We start from the raw sequence: 24417 nt of genomic DNA on the forward strand, positions 1-24417 counted from the left end.
GGATAAGACTTTGCATTTTATTTACATATGAAACTGCTAGAAACACCTTTATTTTGAATAGCCTCCAAGAAAAAGTTGGACAAAAAAGAGTGACTGGAGCATTCTGATTAATAAGAGAATCTACACTAAAAGATGGTGGATTTTTTATTAATCACAAGCGTGGTAAATTCATATACAGCTTAACTGAAAACATTTAATTCCCTGTAATCTCTATATCCCATAGATAATTAAACAATTAAGATTTCCTTCAACAAACATGTTGATAAGGTCATGACATGCTTTAAAGTTAAAGGTTACATTCCGGGAGGTTAAATAACTTTGAAGTTAACAATTGACTCACCTGGAGAGCTACTTGCTCTTTTTTAGTAAACATTGACAAGAAAAATTAATACAACAACAACAGAGCACATGTATGATAAATCTATCCTAACAGCGACAGAGCATATTCAGATCTTTGCCCTACCTGGCCAGTGCTCTTTGTGCGTTGTGCTTCTGTGGTCACCAGAATGTAAACATTCACTTTATTATTTACTGAGCAACATAATAAACAGAGCAGTGCTTTGACTTCTAAAAACTCTGGGGTCGATAAGATTCTGTCTTGCCAAGTTTTGCATGAACTATCATTGTGACCCATAACCTGTCTTTTATATTAAGTAAAGCAGAATCAAAATTTTAGGTTTAAAATATTTTATTTGAGGGGCGCCTGGGTGGTTCAGTCGGTTAAGTGTCTGCCTTCAGCTCAGGTCATGGGGATCGAGCCCCACATCAGGCTCCCTGCTCGGCTGGGAGCCTGCTTCTCCCTCTCCCTTCTGCCTGCCACTCCCCCTGCTTGTGCTCTGTGTGTGTGTCAGATAAATAAAATCTTTTTTTTTTTTTTAAATCGGGATTCTGCTGTTATTAAAGCAGGGGGTGGAAAGTGTGTTGGGTAATACACGTACTAATTCAGGGAAGTTCAGATTATTATACATGTAAGTTTGGAGGGGTCACTAAAATCAAGGTAGTCTGTAGGAGTAAGTGTGCCGAAGGATGTTGATATGAAGGAAGTTCCCTAAAAAGATTATGTGGTCGAGGGGCGCCTAGGTGGCTCAGTCGTTAAGCATCTGCCTTCGGCTCAGGCCATGATCCCAGGGTCCTGGGATCGAGCCCCTCATCGGGCTCCCTGCTCGGCGGGAAGCCTGCTTCTCCCTCTCCCACTCCCCCTGCTTGTGTTCCCTCTCTCGCTGTGCCTCTCTCTGTCAAATAAGTAAATAAAATCTTAAAAAAAAAAAAGATTATGTGGTCGAGATGTAGGTATGGAAGTGGCTTTGTGGCTTGAGAAGAGGTATTGCTGTGTACTCGGAGTAGTCGACACTGGGACTCCAGGCCAGAACAGAAACAGCAAAGTCATAAGAGGAAAATAAATCGATCTGAAAAGGATTCATGAATCTTTCCTTCGTAGTGAAACCACGGTGCTCACGGAGAGACAGAGCTACAGGACTCAGAAGACACTCGCTTGAAACTGGGAAAACCTGGCTTTTGCTGATCGCACAATATTTTTGTGTTAAGTGCAACTAAACACTCTTTGTAAGAATATGAATGAATAGGAAGAAGAAGGAAGGGTGAAGGTATTTTATTTTTGTTTCTGTGTCTTTTACTTACCTTGCAGAAATCACACATAGGTGCCTGTAGATTTTGCCACTTTTCTAAAACTATAAAAGTTAGAAAGTAAAACTTAAAGCCACAAATGTCACTTTTAAATGTCCATTGTCAAGACAAGAGGATGTTATTTAGACAGTCTCCTAAACTATTACAACAAAATCATTGCACAACATTTTTTTTTTTTTTTTAGTTTTGCTCAACGTCCACTCCTTGCCTGATAGTATATTTTGGAAAAAACAATGCACCTCTCAAAAGGCCAGCTCGTAGGCTTTGAATAATGTTTTCTTTTGTGTGGGGGGAGGGTGAAACTGATGTACAAGTGACTGGGCTGTAAGTTAAGCCTTACTAACAGTATGCTTTAATAGTCCGAGACAAAGAATCAGAAAAATATTACTGACAGCCTTTGAAATGAAAGTCACACTCTCCAAAAACACTGAAATGTATCTATTTCACCTGCCAGCCACCATCAGCATTCTGGAGGAAAGAATATTATTTCATGGGTGCCTGGGTGGCTCAGTCATTAAGCGTCTGCCTTCGGCTCAGGTCATGATCCCAGGGTCCTGGGATCGAGCCCCACATAGGGCTCCCTGCTCTTCGGGAAGCCTGCTTTTCCCTCTCCCACTCCCCCTGCTTGTGTTCCCTCTCTCGCTGTGTCTCTCTCTGTCAAATAAATAAATAAATAAAAATCTTAAAAAAAAAAAAAGAAAAGAATATTATTTCATGTCCTTACAGTGGTTTTACATCTTAACAGAGGGTATACAATATTTGAATATTGATATTCTGTCCTAATGGAGGTGGCCTTTGGCTTCTGGCCTTTCAGAGATGTTCCCATTAAGTTCATCTGCATCTAGTGAAAAACAGCAAATAAATCGATAAATATTAAGTGTTTACGAGATGCTTTATTTGTTTGTTGTTTGTTTACCAACCACAGCTATGTAAGAGGAACCGGGTTAATTCTGAAACCCTGTTTCCTTTCCTCTAAACCAATAGCTATTGCAGGACACTGATGTGTTCTTTCCTTTGTAGGAAGTAGCAAAATGAGAGAAGAAAAACAAAACAAAACAAAAAAAGCAAAACCAAGCCAGCATTATTTTTAGCTTTCCTCTGATTTGGATATAGTGACAGTCCTTAGTTTTTCTCCTGGCAACTCTCCTAACTTTTTTAAAAGAGTAAAATGAGGCAAAGGGGAGGAGCAGACAATTGTGCCAAAGATCTTAAGACTAGGTTATCCTCATGAAGCTGGGCGGCAGGAATCCAGACGGCCGGAGGGCTTATCTGCTCTGCTCCAACGCGAGAGGCTCCTCTCATTAGGAAGACTCAGGTGCCGCCTAAATCCGGTCCCTCCGAGACCAGGTATCAGTTTCCTTGGAGAAATAGTTTAAGCTTCTCAGCTTCAGACCTCCCTCTGAATATTCATATGGTGGTAACTGTGGTGCCCAACACTTTGAGGGCAAGGATTTACAAACTAAGCTGAAAATAGCAAGGATGCTATTAAATAATAGTAGAAAATAAAAAAAAATAGCAAAGACGATCTATTTTTGCAAAGTATCATTTAATACAGCTTAACAAGGCAGCGCCTGTTAGCTTGGATCTGCAGTTGGTGGACTACGGCTTATCGCCTCTTTTTCTACTGCCTGCAAGTAGAATGAAAAAAATAGTATTCCATGACATATGAAAATTATATCAAATTCAAATTTCAAAAATTTGCAGAAATTTGTTCTCTCTTATGATGTAAGTACCTACATAATATTCTTGAATTTGGCTGTTGACCTGTAAAACGTAAAATATTTACTACCTGGCCCTTTACAGAATAAGTTTGAAGATCCGTGGTTTGGAAGAACGTGGGATCGAGTGTCAGGTAAATCTGGAATGAGCCCCAGGACTGCCATTTACTAATTGTATGACCTTGAGCAAGATATTTAACTTTTCAAGGCTTAGTTTCCCTGTCTATAAAATGGGCATACGAATAACATTTATCTTGCCAAGTTAAAGGAGATAATGCATTTGATGTGCATAACACAATGCCTATCACATGGTAAGGGATCCACACATTACTATTATTGTTGTAGTTATTGCTTTGCAACAAAGCTACTGAAACTAAACAAAATGGCAAAACTGAGGAAACTTTGAAGTTACCTTAGAAAATGCAGTAGACTCTACAATATTATGATTAGGATATTTTTTTTTTACGTATTTTAAATGGCATTTGGGATTAAACAACAACAAAACCTCCCTCAAATAAAATGGATAAAAGTGGTGAGTCCTATGTTAAGATAGAAGTGAAAACAGTCACACATGTAGGGAAAGCTGAGATTGCAAGCCATATATCTGAATATATCTAAACCCTCCCCTCTTCAGACACATGGATGCTAAATTTTGAAAAAAGTTAATAAAAGTCAGAAAAGAAAATGGCGGAACTCCACAGAATTCCTGGATAGATATATTGCTGAAGAGTCTTGCAGAAACAGACAAAAGAAATTTAGTAAGCTGCAATCTTTGTAGTCATGCCTATGTGTGGCTCAGCTGAGAAATCACCATGAATAGGTTCAGACTTAACTGCTCAGAAGGCCAGGGCTTGAAGTGGCTGTAGGAAGACCTTGAAGGCAGTGCTTCTCTGCAAATTCACACTGGCACCCCCCACATTCTAATGCACAGTGAAAACTTTAACACTTTTAAAAAATAGTGGCTCTTGGGGCGCCTGGGTGGCTCAATTGGTTAAGTGTCTGCCTTCAGCTCAGGTCATGATCTGAGGGTCCTGGGATTGAGCCCCATGTCCGGCTCTCTGCTCAGCAGGGAGTCTGCTTCTCCTTCTCCCTCTCTGTCTCTCTCAAATACATAAATAAATAAATCTTAAAAAAAAATAGCAGCTCTGTTGTAATAAAATTCATGTACCATATTATACACCTATTTAAAGTATACGGGGGCACCCGGGTGGCTCAGTTGGTTGAGCGTCTGATTCTTGGTTTCAGCTCAGGTTGTGATCTCATGGGTGGTGGGATGGAGCCCTGGGTGGGGCTCCGCACTCAGCAAGGAGTCTGCTTGAAGATTCTCTCCCTCTGCCCCTCCTCACCATGCTCTTTCTCTCTCTCAAATAAATAAATCTTTAAAAAAATAAAGCATCCAATTCAGTGTTTTTTTGTATTTTCACATAGTTGTGCTACTGTTACCACAATCAATTTTAGAACATTGATTTAGAACATTGATGACACCCCCAAAATGTACACATGAGCAGTCACTCCTCTCAGCCCCGAGTCCCTGGTAACAACTAATCTGCTTTCCGTTTCCATAGATTTGCCTACTCTAGGACATTTCATGTAAATGGAATCATACCATATGTGGTGTTTTGTGAATGCCTTCTTCACTTAGCATAATGCTTTTGAGGTTCAGCCATCTTATAGCAGGTACTTCATTCCTGTTTGTTGTGAGATAATTTTTCATTGTATGGATGTACCACATTTTGTTTATTCATCCATCAGGTGATGAACATTTGGAGTGCCTTTATCTTTTGACTACTGTCGTGTGTAAAACTCTTATTTGCTCTGACCAAGGCTATACACTGTTACAGCAATATTTGTCAGTCATCTTGACTGAGCTGGCCTTATTGGGCACGGGTTGCTCTTGGTGAGGTAAGAGATGTTAGTATAACATTCTGTCAGAGCCACGTAAGGGAATCTGCAAGAATGTGTCTGAGCAATGTGTAAGAGAAAGTGGTCAGGGGTGTAACAACTTCTGTTCAGGTAGTAATACAGTGCTGAGAGGTCACTGAATGCTGTCCGTAGAGCAAAACCTGGAGATGATTGACAGAAAATGAATGAAGAAATTGCTGTATAGTCATATAACAGAATATAATAAAACACTACCTGTGCCTCTGAAACAAATAATACATTTTATGTTAAAAAAAAAAAAAGAAGATAGTAGGAAGGGAAAAATGAAGGGGGGAAATCAGAGGGGGAGGTGAACCATGAAAGACTATGGACTCTGAGAAACTGAGGGTTCTAGAGGGGAGGGGGGAGGGGGATGGGTTAGCCCGGTGATGGGTATTAAAGAGGGCACGTTCTGCATGGAGCACTGGGTGTTTTACGCAAACAATGAATCATGGAACGCTACATCAAAAACTAATGGTGTAATGTATGGTGATTAACTAACATAATAAAATAAATTAAAGGGGCGCCTAGGTGGCTCAGTTGGTTAAGTGACTGACTTCGGCTCAGGTCATGACCCTGGAGTCCCGGGATTGAGTCCCACATCGGGCTCCCTGCTCAGCAGGGAGTCTGCTTCTCCCTCTGACCCTCTTCCCTCTCGTGCTCTCTATCTCTCATTCTCTCTCTCTCAAATAAATAAAATATTTAAAAATAAAATAAAATAAATTTAAAAAAGAATATAATAAAACAGAGGAGTTGAAAATATAGATAACCCCAGGAGATTACATACTGTATGATACTCTTTTTATGAAGGTCAAAGACAAAATTAAACAACATATTGTCTCTGCACATATATATTTGATAACACCAAAAAGAAAGGAGGGAATGATCAGTCACCCGAAATCAATTCAGGATAATGGTTACTATCTTAAGGGAGAGGCAGAGGCAGAAGGTTGGAACAGGGTACTGACTCCACATAGATAGGTATACTTATTGGTAATGTTCTTGGGCTAGGGATGAGGTCAAAGGAGTTCATTATAAACATAAATAGAAAGGAGGGCTACCCATGGATTAATGATGAGAGTGCCATGAACCAAAGAATATGATAAATGAACACAGGTTACCTGAGTCCAAATAAGAAATGAGAAAGAAAAATAAATAAGAGTAATGCATGGACATTGTAAAAATTTGGATATACATGTGAAATATGTAGTTATAAAAAAGAGAAAAATTTTCACTCGTTATTCCTTCAGGGAGAAAAAGTACAATTAATATAGCAGTGTTATAGCTTCCCATTCTTTCCCCTATGAATTAAAAAAAGGTTTTAATGACACTAAAAAACTGTCAGATTGATGAAGTCTGTTCTCTACGGAGACTGTTTAGGTCAGGCTACCCACTCCAGGCCCCCACCACCCAGATCTCAATAGGCAAACACAGTGACAGCGTCGCGGCTGGAGCCCTAACAGCTCCGCCCAGCTCCGCTCAGGTTCAGAGAGCACGCCCCGGGGGTGGGCCCAGCTCCTTTGGGGGGCGTGGCTAAGAGGGGAGGCCGTTCTCAGCCTCGGCCCAGGTAATCTGGGCGGGACCTGGAGGCGCCACACGTCGCAGCGTGATGACGTCAAGAACGCGCCCGGCGTGGCGCTTTCGGCGTGCGCAGCTGCGTTTCGGCGTTTTGGTTCCGTCTTCTGAGCCGAGGGTGAGGCGTGCTGTGCGCTTGGCCGGGATGTTACCGGCTATGGGTGCTGTGGATGAGGAAGAGGAGCAGGCGGAGGAGGACTGTCCTGAATTGGTCCCCATTGAGACGAAGCTAAGAGAGGAGGAGGAAAAGTCTGGGCCCGGCGCCAAGATCCCAGTCACAATTATCACCGGGTATTTAGGTAACTAACCATCCCGGTCAGAAAATGCCGTGAACGCTGGTATCCTGGGATTTTGGGGGCTGCCGGTGCCTCATCACCTTAGGCATCTGGGCCTTCTGGGCGACAGCACATGTCTCTGAGGTAGGGGCTGGGTCACTCGCTTCCCGTTTGGGTTGCTTTTCATCTCGGGGCTCAAGGATGCCCAGACCCCTTTGAGTTAGATTCACATATATCAAGGGAGACTGAAAGTTAACCTCGCATTTTGAAACTAGTTTTGGCTTTGCGCCCAGGGGCTTGGACCCGCCCCCTAATTATCCCTGTGGCCTCTAACAAGTTATCTTACGTTTCTGAAGCTCGTGAGCCTTACTGGAAAGTGGAAGTAGTATCGGTCACCTGTTTGAGTTTGTTTTCTTACCCGCTAAATGGGGCAGGAGACACCTGACTTTATGTTTGTTACCTTTAAAGGGTGCCCTGTATGTGCCCGACCCACAGGGGGCATTCTTTAGTAGCTTCCCCTTCCCCAAGAGCCAGCCTCTTCCAGCTATTCGGGGAGAGGACTCCTATCGCAAACATTTTTTTTTTTTTTAAAGATTTATTTATTTGAGAGAGTGAGAATGAGAGAGAGAGTACATGAGAGGGGGGAGGGTTAGAGGGAGAAGCAGGCTCCTCGCTGAGCAGGGAGCCCGATGCGGGACTCGATCCCAGGACTCCAGGATCATGACCTGAGCCGAAGGCAGTCGCTTAACCAACTGAGCCACCCAGGCGCCCCTCAAACATTTTTTTGAGGTTTGTTTGCAAAGCACTCTAGGAGAAAGTAAGAATAAAATCTCTACCCTCCCAGACTATTTCTCAAGCCAAGGACGTTGAGGAGTGCACATGGACACTTAAATTCATAGGTGTGTAAGCGTGCAATTTCCTGAAGGACAGTTTTCGGGCTTACACTAGGGGTACTTTCTTGGCAAAGTCTGAGGAGTATTATTTTAAGGCCTTACATTTTACTAGAAGGGCTAGAATAGATACAGGACCATATTAAAAGTGTGGGGAAAATTAAATGTAAACAAAGTGAAACGATTTGGGGTTAATACCATTCCTAGATGATGCCAGAGACAAGTACAAACTTGGTGCACCTGAGGGCCTTTTACATAAAAATAAGGATTAAATCTCTGGTGTTTTCTTTTTGAGCTTTGTAGTCTGAGTTTATTCTCGTTTTTCCTCCGGACTAATTTTATAAGGGAGTTTATTTTTGGTGTGTCCCCGCTATTATTCAGAGGCTGCTCTACTAAGAAGTTGAGCAAATTCCGTCTGAGACAGTGTAGTTAGTTCAGTCTTGCCCCTTTGGTATTTCCCATTTTTCTCATTCCTGGGTCAGTAGAGCATTGGAAGTAATGGTCTGAAGCTTAGGAATGAGGACTTTTGCCAACAACCTTGTTGCTGCATATAGGCGATCTAGTTTCACTGCTTATTCTTGACCATTTTCTCTTTTTTGAAACATTGTTCTATCAGCTTCCATCATATTTTTCTTCTGAAATTTCCACCTACTTCTCTGGCTTTTCTTTTTTAAATTTTCTCCAACCTCTGTCCATCCTTTTAAGTTGACACTCATATAGTTTCTATTTTGATGTCCCGCAGACATCTCGAACTTGGCAGGTCCAAAACTTCATATGTTACCTGACCTTCCAACCCTCCTGCACCGGTGATTCCAACCACCTGGAATACTCTAAAAGTTTTCTAACTAGTCTTGTGTCATGCTTCCCTTTAATATATTCTCTGTATTTTAGCCCTAATGATCTTTGTGAATGTCAACTGTGTCACACCCCTCAGTGTTTCCATTTGGGTTGCAGTTCAAATTCCTAAACATGAATCAAAAGGTCCTATATGATCTGGCTCTTGACTGTCTTTCTAGCCTTCAAAACTGTGGTCCAGCCACCCTGAACTACTTTTACTTTTAAAAGGTGCCAACTAGGGGCCCTGGGTGGCTCAGTCGTTAAGCAGCTGCCTTCGGCTCAGGTCATGATCCCAGGGTCCTGGGATGGAGCCCCACATCGGTCTCTCTCCTCAGCAGGAAGCCTGCTTCTCCCTCTCCCACTCCCCCTGCTTGTGTTCCTCTCTCTCTGTGTCTCTCTCTGTCAAATAAATAAATAAAATCTTAAAAAAAATTTTTTTTAAAGGTGCCAAGTATTTTAGTCCCTAGAATACTTTTCCTTTTTTTTTTTTTTTTAAAGATTTTATTTATTTATTTGAGAGAGAGAGAAAGAGAGAGAGCACATGAGAGGGGGCAGGGTCAGAGGGAGAAGCTGACTCCCTGCGGAGCAGGGAGCCCGATGCGGGACTCGATCCCGGGACTCCGTCCTGGGACTCCAGGATCATGACCTGAGCCGAAGGCAGCTGCTCAACCAACTGAGCCACCCAGGCGCCCGAATACTTTTACTTTTTGTTACTCCTCTGCCTAGACCTCCCTTTTTGGTGCTCCCTAACATCTTGTACATCTTCTCTCCACTCTGTAATCCTGTGACTTCATTGCCTCTATGGTCTGAATTACCTTCCATCTCTCACTCTCTTAGTCTTTGTAAGCATTGTGAAAGTAGAGACAGTTTGTCTCTGTTTTGTGCACTTTTCGCCAAGGCCCGGCATGAAATCTGGCCCATAGTAGACTTTTGAATGAATAAACTGTGCTTTAAAGTCTTCTGCTTCATAATATGGTTAATTACTAAGTCCTAGTAATTTTATTAGAGGGTCTCTTACATCCACCTCTGCCTTTTCCATTTTCACTGCCACTGCCTAGTGCTACCCTCATGTTCGGGGTCTCTGTCTCACACTTGGACTGGTTCTAAGAATTTCCTCATTGCCCTGCTTCCTTAAGCTCTGTCCCTTTCACTCTATGCTTCACACTTTTGTGATGTTGAGCTTTTTAAAGCACTCTAAACACAAGCCTTTTATCCCTTCAACAGCCTTGAAAGGAATATGACCTAAAGGGATGCCTGGGTGGCTGAGTTGGTTAAGCGTCTGCCTTCAGCTCAGGTCATGAACCCGGGGTCCTGGGATCGAGTCCCACGTCAGACTCCCTGCTCAACGGGGAGCCTGCTTTTCTCTCTGCCTGCAGCTCCCCCTGCTAGTGTCTCTCTTGCGTGCTCTCTCTCTGGCAAATAAATCAGTAAAATCTTAAAAAAAAAAAAAAAAGGAATATGACCTAAAAATGTGGAAGATATTAATACCGTAATGATCATTAAATCCCTCCTAGTTAAAGGCTAGAGATCTCATAAATGTACTTCAGAAGTTGTGTGCGAGCTTACATGTGAAAGGTCTTAGCAGCACTGTTTGGGAAAATAAAGCACTGGAGATAACCCCAATGCCTACCGACAGAAAAGCAAATAAATGATACAGTTGAGCTACACTAACGTGCAGTTTTTTTTCCTCTTTGAACGTTGGTGTGTATAGTTGTTCACAAGATAAATGCTTTTCTTCTACTTGAGCAGAACATACTAGGTTTAACCTGCCACCTACTGGATAAAGTTAGTGTAGCTTTATGAATTTATCTTTCTAAGTACTGAATGTTGTGTATATTGTTAACATTTTTTACATCCATTCTCCTATTTTGTTTGTGTTTTATAGATTGGTAGGCAGATACAGTTGACACTTGAACACTGTGGAGGTTAGGGGTGCCAACTTCCTGCACAGTAACTTTGGACTCCCCCAAAACTCAACTACTAATAGCCTACTGTTGACCAGAAGCTGTACTGGTGGGACGTTGCCCTAGGCACAACTGGCAAAGGGTTAAGCACCGCTGCTCCCGTTGGCCGGGCGGGACAGGGTGCACCCCAGCTCCTTTGAACTCGGGTGCCGAAACCAGTCCCTGGTTAAACTGGTTGGCAGAAGCTTTACTGGTGATATAGTCCATTAACACATATTTTGTATGTTACATGTATTACATGCTGTATTCTGACAAAAAAGTAAGCTAGAGAAAAAATGTTATGAAGAAAATCATAAGGGGGAGAAAATACAGTACTGTACTATATTTACAGAAAAAAGTCCACATATAAGTGGACCTGCGACCCACACAGTTAGTTGTTCAAGGGTCAACTGTATATATACTTATTTTCTTAAGGTTACTTTAAGTACTGAAAATAGCCCGGTAGTCAGTTTGAACTTGTGTCTGGTTAATGATGGATGTTGAAATAAAAGATAGGGCTTTATATGTAAATTTTAGGGACGTAAACTATGTATTCTTGGCTAAGAAACATTGTCATCATGTGAAAGTGTCTAAACATTTTAAATAAAGTACATGAGTAATTTAAATAAAGTAAATAAAGTACATGAGTACTTTATTCTCTGGAAATCATTTCAATAATTCCTTAATAGAAAATTTAGATGTCTTTGTATTATAAATTGTATAGAAGGCATATTTTTGCTATATGAGGTTGAAGCAAGCTATGATCCATGTTGTAGGTGTATTTGCAAATATTTATAAGATTTTATGTCAACATAAAGCTTTTTAAATAGTTGCAAAGGATACTTTAATCTTTCCCTCTAGAATCTTCTATACCATAGTTAAATAATATTTTAAAAATAGCACACAAATTTTTAAAAACATTGGGACTCCTTTTGTGTGTGCCTTTAAAATTAGCCTTTGAATATTGTTATTTAAAACATGTTTTATAGGTGCTGGGAAGACAACACTTCTGAACTATATTTTGACAGAGCAACATAGTAAAAGAGTAGCAGTTATTTTAAACGAATTTGGGGAAGGTAAGTAAAGTTCAGTGAATGCCATGCTGTAAGAATTTATAGGATAGCTTATTCCCCTGGTGAATTGATATTCCATATTTAAAAATGAAAATACAAGGTATTATAATGTGAACATACTGATGCGGATTGTTCTGGGAAAATTATTTTCTGTCAAGCTTTATTTTGTACAGATTTGAGCTACTGAAATTAGATAGTTTTCATAAAATTTTATATAAATTTGAAATTCATAGCAACAGAATTAAATTAGGTTTTTACATGAAATAACTCCAGAAGTAAAAATCTAAACATATGAAAGAAAGTTCTTTCAGACACTTTCTGTGTACTTTTGTATTGACTATACTGTTCACTTGTAACTTCTGAAAAATTCTTTAAAATGCTTCAGTTCTTGTAAGTTTACCTTATTGGATGTTTATTGTTTGCAAAGCATTTAAAACTGAAGATTTAAAAAATAAGTTAGGGCGCCTGAGCCTAGGGTGGCTCAGTTGGTTAATCGACTGCCTTCAGCTCAGGTCATGATCCTGGAGTCCCAGGATCGAGTCCCGCATCAGGCTCCCTCTGACCCTCCCCCCTCTCGAATGTGCGCTCTCTCTCTCTCTCTCTCACTGTCTCTCAGATAAATAAATAAAATCTTTATTTATTTTTTAAAGATTTTATTTACTTACTTGAAAGAGAGAGAATGAGAGATAGAGAGCACGAGAGGGAAGAGGGTCAGAGGGAGAAGCAGACTCCCCACCGAGCAGGGAACCCGATGCAGGACTCGATCCCGGGACTCCAGGATCATGACCTGAGCCGAAGGCAGTCGCTTAACCAACTGAGCCACCTAGGCGCCCAATAAATAAAATCTTAAAAAAAAAAAAATAAGTTAAATATATGGTTTCCATCTCAAGCATCTGCAGTTGTCTGTGGAAATGCATGCATTTAAAATTCCATTTTTTTTGTTTTTAATATTGAACTATGCTTAAAAAAAATCTGACAGCAGTGTTACACACAATTCTTTGATTACTTTTAGAAGTTTTTCTTCTTAAATGTGAATTTTAACTATAGCTCACTTTTAGCCAAAAAATATGTCTTATGTTGAGCTATTTCTTAAAGTATACTGTTTTCTCAGTTGTAAATGAATAAAGGAGCTGGGTTTTATAAACAAGAAGGAAGACCTGTTAAACTTGATTTCTCATTTTAATCAGCTAAAGTGAAAAGTCCTGTTAGAAAAAATAAAAATGCTAAGATGTTTTAAATCCTAATCTTGTACTTTAGCTTCTTACTAACTGATCTGTTGGACACCGATCACATTTATTACTGGTTGCTATTTTTCTTCATTCCTTCTGGATTGTTTATATAATTTATATAAACCATTTATTTGCAATACTTTCCTTTGCATTTTATTTATAACCTCTATACCCTGAATTCTGTAGCAGTCCCTTTTAGAGCTCTTTATCCTTGCCTAAGTGAAATATAAACAAAAAATATATACATGAAAAATTATTCCATTTTCTTTTGCGGCCATTTGCTTTACTGGATATTTAGAACTCTCCCTTGGCTTTGGTATATTTCTTTATTAGAGGAAAAGTTAAGTATGATAACAAGCATCTCAGAATTTTACATATATATTATTCTTTCTTAAGTAAGCATTGCTAGGAAACTTTAGTTTAAAAATTTATTTTTAAATGAGCACATTGATACCCTGGCCAAGCAAACTTCCTCAAAATGAACTTGGGTTTTTACTCATACTGGGAATATTGAGTAGTCTATCTAGTAGAAACAAAAACAATTTAGAAGAAGAATGAAAAGAAAAAAGTAGATAAGGCAGTCTTTTAAGAGGGTTAAGGGCGTATAAAAACCAATATATTAAACATACTAGTTGGCCATGGACAAGGAGTTCTTTTAAAATAGCTACTTTTATTAGTGGGCAAGTGAGAGGACCAAAGAAGTAGGTATGAGTCATTAATTTTGGATTTGCCTTTTTAGGGACTTAAATCCTCTTTAAAAAATAAAAGCTTAAATAATCTAGTATAGTTTAGAACATTGAGGCTGCACAAACAGAATGAAAGAATAAAAGTTATAAAAGGTATTTGTATAAAATGTTTTGAAATCCATGTTATTGATATCCTCATCTTTGTTTTTGGTTGGCTTGTGAACATAAGAGTGCTTCTTGTTAATTATTTCAGGAAGTGCAGTGGAGAAATCCTTAGCTGTCAGCCAAGGTGGAGAGCTCTATGAAGAATGGCTGGAACTTAGAAACGGTTGCCTCTGCTGTTCAGTAAAGTGAGGAATGTGTTTATTGTGTGCTTGTTGGTTTATTATAAATGTTTATTGATTATATTTCTGGCTTTGATTTTCTCGTGTGATGTAACTGAATTTACACAGTTTGCTTCATTGTATTTTCACAAAGAAAATAACTTATTAGAATGTATTAAAGTGTTTCTTGCTGCCCTATTTATTTTTCTGTCTGCTCTAAATGCTTTGGTTCTTCTATTGAGTTTGTTTTTATTGTCTTTGATGTCAGGGTTTAATTAGTAATTTCTCTGGTACATGAAAGTCACATTTCATGTGTAAAAGTTACTATTTTACATTGAGTGAGTCATTGGTCTTATTTCCAAGGATTCACCTTCTAAAAACAAAAGTAAATGACCATCGAAAAGGTGAATAGGCTCACGTTGTGTTCCACCAGTGATAGTTGCTTCCAAGGACGGTGTCTGTTTTTTTCACTAGTATACCATCGATCTTATGAAAGGACCTGACATACCTATTCACTCAGATATTTGTTGAGTAAATTAGGAAAATTAATATCTGTACTGTTGACTTTGTATATTCTAGTGAATTAAATTTTTTCTACATCATTTACAACTTAGGTATTTGACTTTGAGTCAAATATATTAACAAAGCTAAAATCATGACATTTTCTTGAACAACCAAAATGAAATCCAGTAAGTATTTTCTTGTACTGTCTAGTACCCTTATTGAGAACAAATTGAAAAGTAATGATCGTGTCCCTTTAGATGTTATTTTAAATCACTGTAATTCATAAATTTTATCATTGTTTTGGATATTGAGTTTTTTCTTTCATAATGCTATAAAAATAGCAGCTTTTGACTTCAGTCGGGGTATTAAAGTTTCCTCTACTTTTAATTTTATTAAAGTATTAACTCCTCATGTATCTGATTTATTTTGCTATCAGTATATATGCCTCTGTTTTTCCCCACCATTGGTAAATATTGATGGATATTGTGTTAGAAGTTTGGGAATGAGTTAAATTTTCACATGCCTAAAGATATTTTTGTCTCAGGTTGCTACATATATTTTAAAACATTTATAATGATCACTTTAAAAAAATATTTAGGTAATAAACTGTATTTTATATTTTGGTATTCTCCAGGGACAATGGCCTTAGAGCTATTGAGAATTTGATGCAGAAGAAGGGGAAATTTGATTACATACTATTAGAGACCACTGGGTTAGCAGATCCGGGTAAGAGATGACGTTATTAATAACCAGAATATAGTTCTTAAACATTTTTAAATGTATTAGAGAAATATGTAAAGTAAGCATTAAACCTGTACTCCAGACTAAATATTTTTTGTTGTTGTTTAAAACAGGAAAAATACTGGATTGTCATGTTTCTTTTGCAGATAAATCATAATCAGAGTACTTGGTAATTTTAACTTGATAATAGGATTGAAATTCAATTGATCGATTTAAGATTATTGGTAGGAACACAAGTTGTTAAAAGTATGGAAATTTAGGAAAAATAAAGACATTCTACTTCTAAGTTCTACTTCTATATTTGATTGATTATACTCTACAGAGATCTTATTTCTGATTACTTTCTAATCCAGCTTTCTTGGAGGGTCATTTAAAGATACTTAAGGGCTTTTGGACTCTAATTTCAGTATTACTCTCTTTCAATTAATTGTTAGCATTTTGTTTTTCTACTAAAGTTGAAATAATTTTATTGGTAAATACTGTCATTAGGTACAGAGTTTAATTAAGCCTACTGGGCCTTTTCCTGGTGTGGAATTAATGATTATCCATGAAATTTTTATCTCTGAGTAGAATTACATGTAAACTTCTCTATTGAAAGCTACACAAAGTTGAAGTGTTTTAGCAATCGATTTCTGTTTCCTTCTTATCCAAATGTCTTTTAGGTTACACCTTTATTCTTAGTTTGCAGAACATTTAGTGTTCCTTCTGTAAGTCTGACCATACCTTTTTTTTTTTATTTGAGTTAATGGCATTGGGCCATAAAACTTATAAAAGACTATATAAAAGTACTGTTTAGGAATAATTTATTAGGGGTCATCACTGTTTAAAACAGATATTGAAGTATACTGAAGGTCAAAATGTAATCAGTGGTTATTGTACTTACAAATACTGCATAATAACATTGTCCTTCTGTTTCCAAATTAGTGTTGAGTTGGGCTGTTTTGGTCCTGTAGTAGAAAATGTACATACCATGTACATTTTCATACATTTCCAATAGATTTGACTAATGATAGGACTCGGACTATTACATTGATATTAAATATTAAATCTGGTAGGATGGGAAAATACATGCCTCCTTTTTGAAATAGCAAATATCAATTTCTTTCATGGTAGCCACTTTATAGAGAAAAACTCTTGTAACTGAGAGTAGGTGAGTTTAGTAAAACATGGTTCAGCTTTTCAGAGGGAGAAGGAAAAGTTAAAGATCTCAGAAAGCTTTTGTACAAATTGTAGGTATGAACAGGTTAATGTTTCTTCTAACTTTCTTTAGAATAATGATTTTATTGTTTGGGTAAAAATGGAACATTCGTTAAAAAAAAATTTACCCGATATCTAAGAAAATACGAAGAAGAAAGTTAAATTAAATCACACTGTATCTCACTACCATGAAATACAAGTAGGTAAATTTTATTTCAGGGATTTTTCTGTGCCGGTGCTACTTGCTGAATGACAGCATCAGTCTCTGAAGCTTGTGAAAAAATGCAGATTCTTGGGCCCCTCCTGGATCTACTGAATCAGAATCTGTAAGGGTGTGAGCCCAGCAGTCTGTTTTAATAAGCCCTCCAGGGGATTCTTACACATTCATAAATTTGGGAAGCCCTACTCTATGTGCATATGAAAGCTGTAGAAACAGACAAATAATTTTACAAAAATGTGATTGCATTCTTTGTGCTATTCTTAGTAAGTATTAATTTAGTTTTACTTGAATCTAAAAGAGAACTTGGAGGCAGTTCAAGATGGCAGCTTAGGAACACCCTGAACTGTCTTTCCATAGACACACCAGATCTGTAGCTACTTATGGGATAATTCCTGCTCAGAAAGAGCTAAAAACAGGCTGAACAGCTCCATCTACAACAAGGAATATAAGGGCTACACTGAAATGGATAGAGGAGGTGGAGATGTGGTTTTGCCAAAAACTTCACCCCTGGTACAGCAACTCATAGTAGGGAGGGGTTTCACAGGTCTGGAGTATTTAACTGAGGAGGGATGGGTTTATACCCCACTTTGGGTATGGCCAACCCTTGGAACCTGCACTGGAGAGACGAGGCCCTCCCAAATGGTTTTGGAAACCAAAGGGGCTTGTGCACAGTGAACCTGGTGGGCTGTGGGGAATCTGAGGTACTCCTTTTGAGGGGCTCACACACAAGCACACTCATTTTGGGACCCAGTGCAAAGGCAGCAGTTTGAAAAGTGACTAAATTATATGTGAAGGAGATTCATTTGCTAATTTTAAAGTGTTTGCTGGAGTAGCTGGGACCAGTTGGGACTTTCTTTGGGTCCAGAGGTGCTTGTGAGCACCATTTGTGCACTCTCCTTCCACTTTGCTAGTGCAGTCAGGCACTGTGGACACAGACAGCCTCCCTAAAGCCAAGAGTGTGCCCCCATCCCCAGACATTTCCCTGCCTCACTAAAGCCTTGGGTGTCTCCTGCCCACATTGTTCTCCTCCTGCATCACTAAAGCCATGGACGTGCTCCACCCTCAGTACTCTTGCAGCCTTGCTAAAACCTGCCTTTGAGTGCAGTCCACAGAAGGAATGTCTGTTGATCACCTGTCCCTGGTGGCCAGAGGAGCTTGAATTTCTGCACCCTATGGGACTGTAATAGGAAGGTAGTTTGGGGAGGGCTGTCATACCCAAGGCACTGCATAGACAGCAGGCTGAAACACACTACTAGTCTAGTGTGCCTATGAAAAAGGCCCATCCACTTGTCCTGGAGCTTCAACCAAAGGGACAGGCTTCAAAGGTGCTCTCCAAAATGTAGGCAGGGAGACACCATCTTTGATCTCTCCCTCAGCCTCAACAGAGCTTGCTGGTATCTCCAAAAAGTTTATATGCTTGTCTGAAGCCCTGATTTTTGCAGCTTGAGTTCAGGAGACACCTCCAGATCTCTTGGGCTGGAGATCAGCAGGTTTTATAGTTGTGGTGCCACAGGGCTATATATTCGTATACTCCAAAAGCTCCTTCCTGTGGATCTGTCTTCCAGTCAGTCTGAAACTAGGTGTTGAGACCACTACCTTTGGAACACTGGCGGGTCTTTTTTTTTTTTTTTAAAGATTTTATTTATTTATTCATGAGAGACAGAGAGAGAGAGAGGCAGAGGGAGAAGCAGCCTCCCAAGAAGCAGGGAGCCCGATGAGGGACTCGATCCCAGGACCCTGGGATCATGACCTGAGCCGAAGGCAGATGCTTAACCATCCGAGCCACCTAGCCGCCCAACACTGGCAGATCTTGACACACTCTCAACAACTGTGGGATCTATCAAGAATAATTCAGGCTAATTAGGTAATCACAGTTTCAGAGAGACAACCAAGAGCTAGGGCAAGGTTGAATAATAAGACTTATCTCCTATACAAGGCCACTCCTTCAAGACTGGGAGAAATAACTGTTTTGCTTAATAAATAGAAACCGAGAGTCAAGTAAAATGAAGAGACAGGAATATTTTCCAAACAAAAAGAGGAGACAAAACCTCAGAAATAAGATCTTAATCAAGTGGAGATAACTAATCTACCTGATAAAGAGTTCAAGATAATGGTTATAAACATGTTTATCAGAGTCAGAAGAATATTTGAACACAGACTTCAACAAAGAGATAGAAAATATAAGAAAGCCCCAAATGCAAGTAACAGAGCTGAAGAATATAGTAACTGAACCTAAAAATACACGAGAAGCGTTCAGCCACAGAATAAATGAAGAAGAATGGATCAGTGACTTGGAAGACAGGGCAGTGGAACCCAGCCAAACAAAGCAACAACAACAAGAAAATTAATGAAGATGGCTTAAGGAACCTATGGGACAACATCAAGTGGAATAACATTCACATTATAGGGATCCCAGAAGGAAAAAAAGTGAAAGAGGCAGAAAACTTCCCTAACCCAGGGAGGGAAACAGACATCCAAGTCCCAGAAGCACAGAGAGTTCCAAAGAAGATGAGCTCAAAGACATCCAGATCGAGACATTATAATTACAATGTCAAAAATTAAAGAGCGAATCTTAAAAGCAGCAAAAGAAAAACAGCTTGTTAAGTACGAGGGAATCCCCACATCACTGGCAGCTGATATTTCAGATGAAGCTTTGCAGGCCAGAAGGGAATGGCATGATAGATTCAAAGTGCTGAAAGGAAAAAACTTCCAACCAAGAATATTCTGCCTGCCACGGTTATCATTCAGAATTGGAGGAGAGTTTTCTAGACAAGCAAAAGTTAAAGGAGTTCACCATTACACTGGCCTTAAAAGAAATGTTAAAGGGACTTCTTTAAGCTGCAAAGGAAAGGTACTAAGAACAAGAAAACATGGGAAAGTAAAGATCTTACTTGTAAGGGCAAATATATAGTAAAGGTAGTGAATTAACCACTTATAAACCTACCATGAAGATTAAAAGACAAAAGTAGCGAACTTAAGTATAGCTACAATAATAAGAGATACACAAAGTAAGAAGATGTAAAAACATAAAATGTGAAGGAGAGAGCAGAAATGTAGAGTTTTTATAATGCATTCAAATTTAAGTTGCTATCAATTTGAAATATGCTTTTATTTATACATAAGTATATATATGTAAATATAAACATACATAAGTATAAATATAAACATAAGCATACGAATGTACAGACGTAAGTATACAAACATAAGTACATAAATATATATGTGTATATAAGCTGTATGTGTATATATATGTGTGTGTGTGTGTGTGTGTGTGTGTATGCATGTGTGTACATATAGGCTGCAAGGAAAGTGAGCAAGCGAAAAAAAGAACAGAGAGGAACTACAAAAACAGCCATAAAATAATTAACAAAATGGCAAAAAGTACATACCTATCCATAATTACTTTAAATGTAAATGGACACAGTCAAAAGATGTATACAGTAGTTGAATAGATTTTCAAAAAAAGACCCATCTGTATATTGCCTATAAGAGATTCACTTCAGATCTAATGACATGCAGACTGAAAGTGAAGGGGTGGAAAAAGATATTCCATGCAAATGTAAATGAAAGAAAACTGATGTGGCTATACTTATATCAAATGAAATAGTCTTTAAAACAGGTCTAATAAAAGATAAAGGACACTGCACAATGACAAAGGGTCAATCCAACAAGAGGATATAACATTTGAAAATTTTTGTTCACTCAACATAGGAATTCCTAAATATATAAAGCAAGTATTAACAGACTTAAAGGGAGAAATGGACAGCAATACAATAATAGTAGAGGACTTTAGTACTCCATTTACATCAATGGATAGGTTACCCAGACGGAAAACCAGTAAGAAAATGGTCAGCCTTAACATGAGCCCAGATGGACTTAATAGGTACACAGTTAACCCTTGAACGGCATGGGTTTGACTCTGTGGGTCCACTTACATGCGTATTTTTTTACAGTATAATACTATAAATGTATTTTCTGTTCCTTACAATTTTCTGAATAACATTTTCTTTTTCCTAGTTTATTGTAAGAATACGATGTATAATACAACCTACAAAATATGTTAATCGACTGTTTATATTATCAGTATGGCTCCTGGTCAGCAATAAGCTATTAGTTAAGTTTTTAGGGAATCAGAAGTTATATGTGGGGGTCCCTGGGTGGCTTAGTCTGCATCTGCCTTCGGCTCAGGTCATGATCCCAGGGTCCTGGGATCAAGCCCCACATCAGGCTCTCTGCTCAGCAGGGAGCCTGCTTCTCCCTCTCCTGCTCCCCCTGCTTGTGTGAGCGTGTTCTCTCTCTCTCAAATAAATAAATAATCTTTTAAAAGAAAGTTACATGTGGATTTTTGAGTGTATGGGAGGTCAGTGCCCCAACTCCTGCATTGTTCAAGGGTTAATTGTATACAAAGCATCCAAAGGCAGCAGAATACACATTCTTCTCTACATATGGAATGTTCTCAGAATAGGTCACATATTAGACTACAAAACAAGTCTCAGTACATTTAAGAAGATTGAAATCATGTCAGATATCTTCTTTAATGATAGTGGTATAAAACAAAAAGAAAACTGGACAATCATAAATATGTGGAAATTAAATAACATGCAACTGTTATAATCAATGGGTCAATGAAGAAATTAGAGGAGAAATAAAAAATACCTTGACACAAATGAAAATGGAAATAGAACAATCCAAAATCTGTAGGATGCAGCAAAAGCAGTTCTAAGAGCAAGGTTCATAAAAAGAGCTCTACCTAAAGGAACTAGAAAAAGAACAGATAAATCCCATAGTTAGTAGAAGGAAAGAAATAATAAAGATTCAGAGTGGAAATAAATAACAAAGTAAAAAAAAACAATAGAAAAGATCAATGAAAGTAAGAGCTGGTTATTTGAAAAAGAAAATCAGAAATGAAAGAGAAGTTAACATACCACAGAAATCAAGGATCAAAGGAGACTACTATAAATGAAATGGGTTAATTCCTAGTAACATACAATCTCTCAAGACTTCCAGTCTTCCATGAAGAAATAGAAAACTTGACTAGATGCATTACTAGTAAGGAGATTGAATCTGTAATCAAAACCCACCCAGCAAACAAGTCCAGGACTAGGTGCCTTCATGGGGAATTCTATCAAACATAAAAAAGATGTAATATCTATTCTTCTCAAATTCTTCCAAAATATTAAAGAGGTGGAAAAGCTTCCAAACTCATTTTATAAGACCAACATTACCCTGATACCAAAATCAGAGAAGGACACCACAAAAAGAAAAGAAAAGAAAAAATTAACAAGCTTATATCCCTGATGAACACAGATGTAAAATTCCTCAACAAATATTAGCAAACTGAATTCGACAATACGTTGAAAGGATCATACACCATGATCAATGGAATTTATTCCAGGAATGCAAGGATGGTTTAACATCTGCAAATCAGTGCGATACACCACATAACAAAATGAAGGGTAACAGTCATGTGATCACCTCAATAAAAGGAGATAAAGCCTCTGATAAATTCCAGTGTCCATTTATGATAACTCTTAAAATGGGTATAGAGGGAATACTTAAATATAATCAAGGCCATACATGACAAACTCATATTCATTGGTGTAAAGCTGAAAGCTTTTCCTCTAAGATCAGCAACAAAATAAGGATGCCCACTCTTGCCTGTTTTATCCAAGGAAGTCCTACCCACAGCAATAACACAAGAAAAAGAGATAAAAGCATCCAAATTGGAAAGGAAGAAATAAAACTATCACTATTTCCAGTTGACATGATAACATATTTAGAAAATCTTAAAGACTCCACCAAAAAACAGTAAATGAACTCAGTCATGTTGCTGTTTACAAAATCGGTGTACACTTAACCTGTTGTGTTTCTATACACAAATAATGAAGTGTCAGAGAAATTAAGGAAACAATCCTTGCAAAAAGCCTAACAAAACAATTTGCATCAAAAAGAATAAAATACCTAGGAATAAATCTGTAGATTGAAAACTAGGACATTGATGAAAGAAATTAAGTCAGAACTAAATGGAAAGTTATTCCATGCTCATGTTTGGAAGAACTAATACTGTTAAAATGTCCATACTACCCAAAGCAAAATACATATTCATTGCAAACTCAGGATTTTATTTTTTAAAAATTTTTAAAAGATTCATTTATTTGACAGAGAGAGTGAGCGCATGCACAAGTAGGGGGAGCAGCAGAGGGAGAGGGAGAAGCAGACTCTCCGCTGAGCAGGGAGCCTGACAAGGGGCTCAAATCCCAGGACCCTGGGATCATGACCCAAATGGAAGGCAGATGCTCAACTGACTGAGCCACCCAGGTGCCCCTCTGTCAGAATTTTAATGCCATTTTTCACAAAACTAGAACAAATAATTTTTTTAAAAGATTTTTTTTAAAGTAATCTCTACACCCAACATGGGGCTTGAATGCACAACCCTGAGATCAAGAGTTACATGCTCAACTGACTGAGGCAACCAGGCGCCCCAGAACAAATAATTAATTCTAAGGTTTATGTGGAATCACAGAAGACCCTGAATAGCCAAAGCAGTCTTTTTTTTTTTTTAAGGTTTTATTTATTTATTTGACAAGAACACAAGCAAGGGGGGGCGGCAGGCAGAGGGAGGGGGAGAAGCAGGCTCCCCACTGAGCAGAGAGCCCAATGTGGGGCTCAATCCCTGGACTCTGGGATCATGACCTGAGCCGAAGGCAGATGCTTAACTGCCTGAGCCACCCAGGCCCCCCATAGCCAAAGCAGTCTTGAGAAAGAAGAGCAAATGGGAGATGTCACTGTCCCAGACTTCAAACTGTACTACTAAGCTGTAGTATGAAAACAATATGGTATGGGCATAAAAAAGACACAGATTAATGAAACAGAATAGAGAACCCAGATATAAACCCATGCTTTTCTAGCCAATTAATCTGTGACAAAGGAGGCAAGAATATACAATGAAGAAAAGATGGTCCCTTCAAATAAATGGTGATGGGAAAACTGGACCAGCTACATGAAAAGAATGAAACTAGGCTACTGTCTTACACAATATACAAAAGTTAGCTCATAATGGATGAAAGACTTGAATGTAAAACCTGAAACCATAAAATTGCTAGAAGAAAACAGGTAGTTTTCTCCTTGACAACGCTCTTGGTGTTGAAGTTTTGGATCTGACTCCAAAAGCAAAGGCAAGTAAAGCTAAAATCAACAAGTGGGACTATATCAAACTAAAAGGCATCTGCACAACAAAGGAAGCGATCAATAAAATGAAAACGCAATCTACTGACTGGGAGAAAATATTTGCAAATCATGTATCTAATAAGGGGTTAATACCCAAAATGTGTAAAGAACTCAGTTGCAAAAAAACAATCTGAAAAGAGAGCAGAGGATCTAAATAGACATGTTTCCAAAGGACATACACAGGTGGCCAACAGGCACATGAAAAAGATGCTCAACTTCACTAATTATCAGGGAAATGCAAATCAAAACCACAACATGATATCACCTCACACCTATTAGAGTCAAATTGACAAGAAATAAGTGTTGGCAAGGATGTGGCGAAAAGGGAACCCTCATACACTGTTCGTGGGAATGCAAATTGGTGCAGCCACTGGGGAAAACAGTATGGTGGCTCCTCAAAACATTAAAAATGGAG

General features: G+C 38.6%; 1 protein-coding gene across 3 annotated transcripts in view; it reads left to right on the forward strand.

Moving 5' to 3' along the window:
- The first annotated feature begins 6926 nt into the window (after positions 1-6926).
- The window catches only part of ZNG1A (Zn regulated GTPase metalloprotein activator 1A), a 53002-nt gene continuing 35511 nt past the window's right edge, over positions 6927-24417 (forward strand). Inside the window, exons 1-4 of one of the 3 annotated variants that reach the window (XM_088019183.1) lie at positions 6927-7156; positions 11792-11878; positions 14044-14140; positions 15252-15343. In XM_088019183.1, coding sequence (XP_087875309.1) covers positions 7003-7156; positions 11792-11878; positions 14044-14140; positions 15252-15343 — 430 coding nt within the window. In that variant the 5' untranslated portion in view covers positions 6927-7002. The remainder of the gene's footprint in view (positions 7157-11791; positions 11879-14043; positions 14141-15251; positions 15344-24417) is intronic. The other 2 variants (XM_028117355.2, XM_028117356.1) reach the window with 2 other exon arrangements.

Source organism: Eumetopias jubatus, unplaced genomic scaffold, assembly GCF_037043125.1.
Source record: "Eumetopias jubatus isolate StellerSeaLion01/CBP00866 unplaced genomic scaffold, mEumJub1_p1.0 scaffold_15, whole genome shotgun sequence".
Taxonomy (NCBI): Eukaryota; Metazoa; Chordata; class Mammalia; order Carnivora; family Otariidae; genus Eumetopias; species Eumetopias jubatus.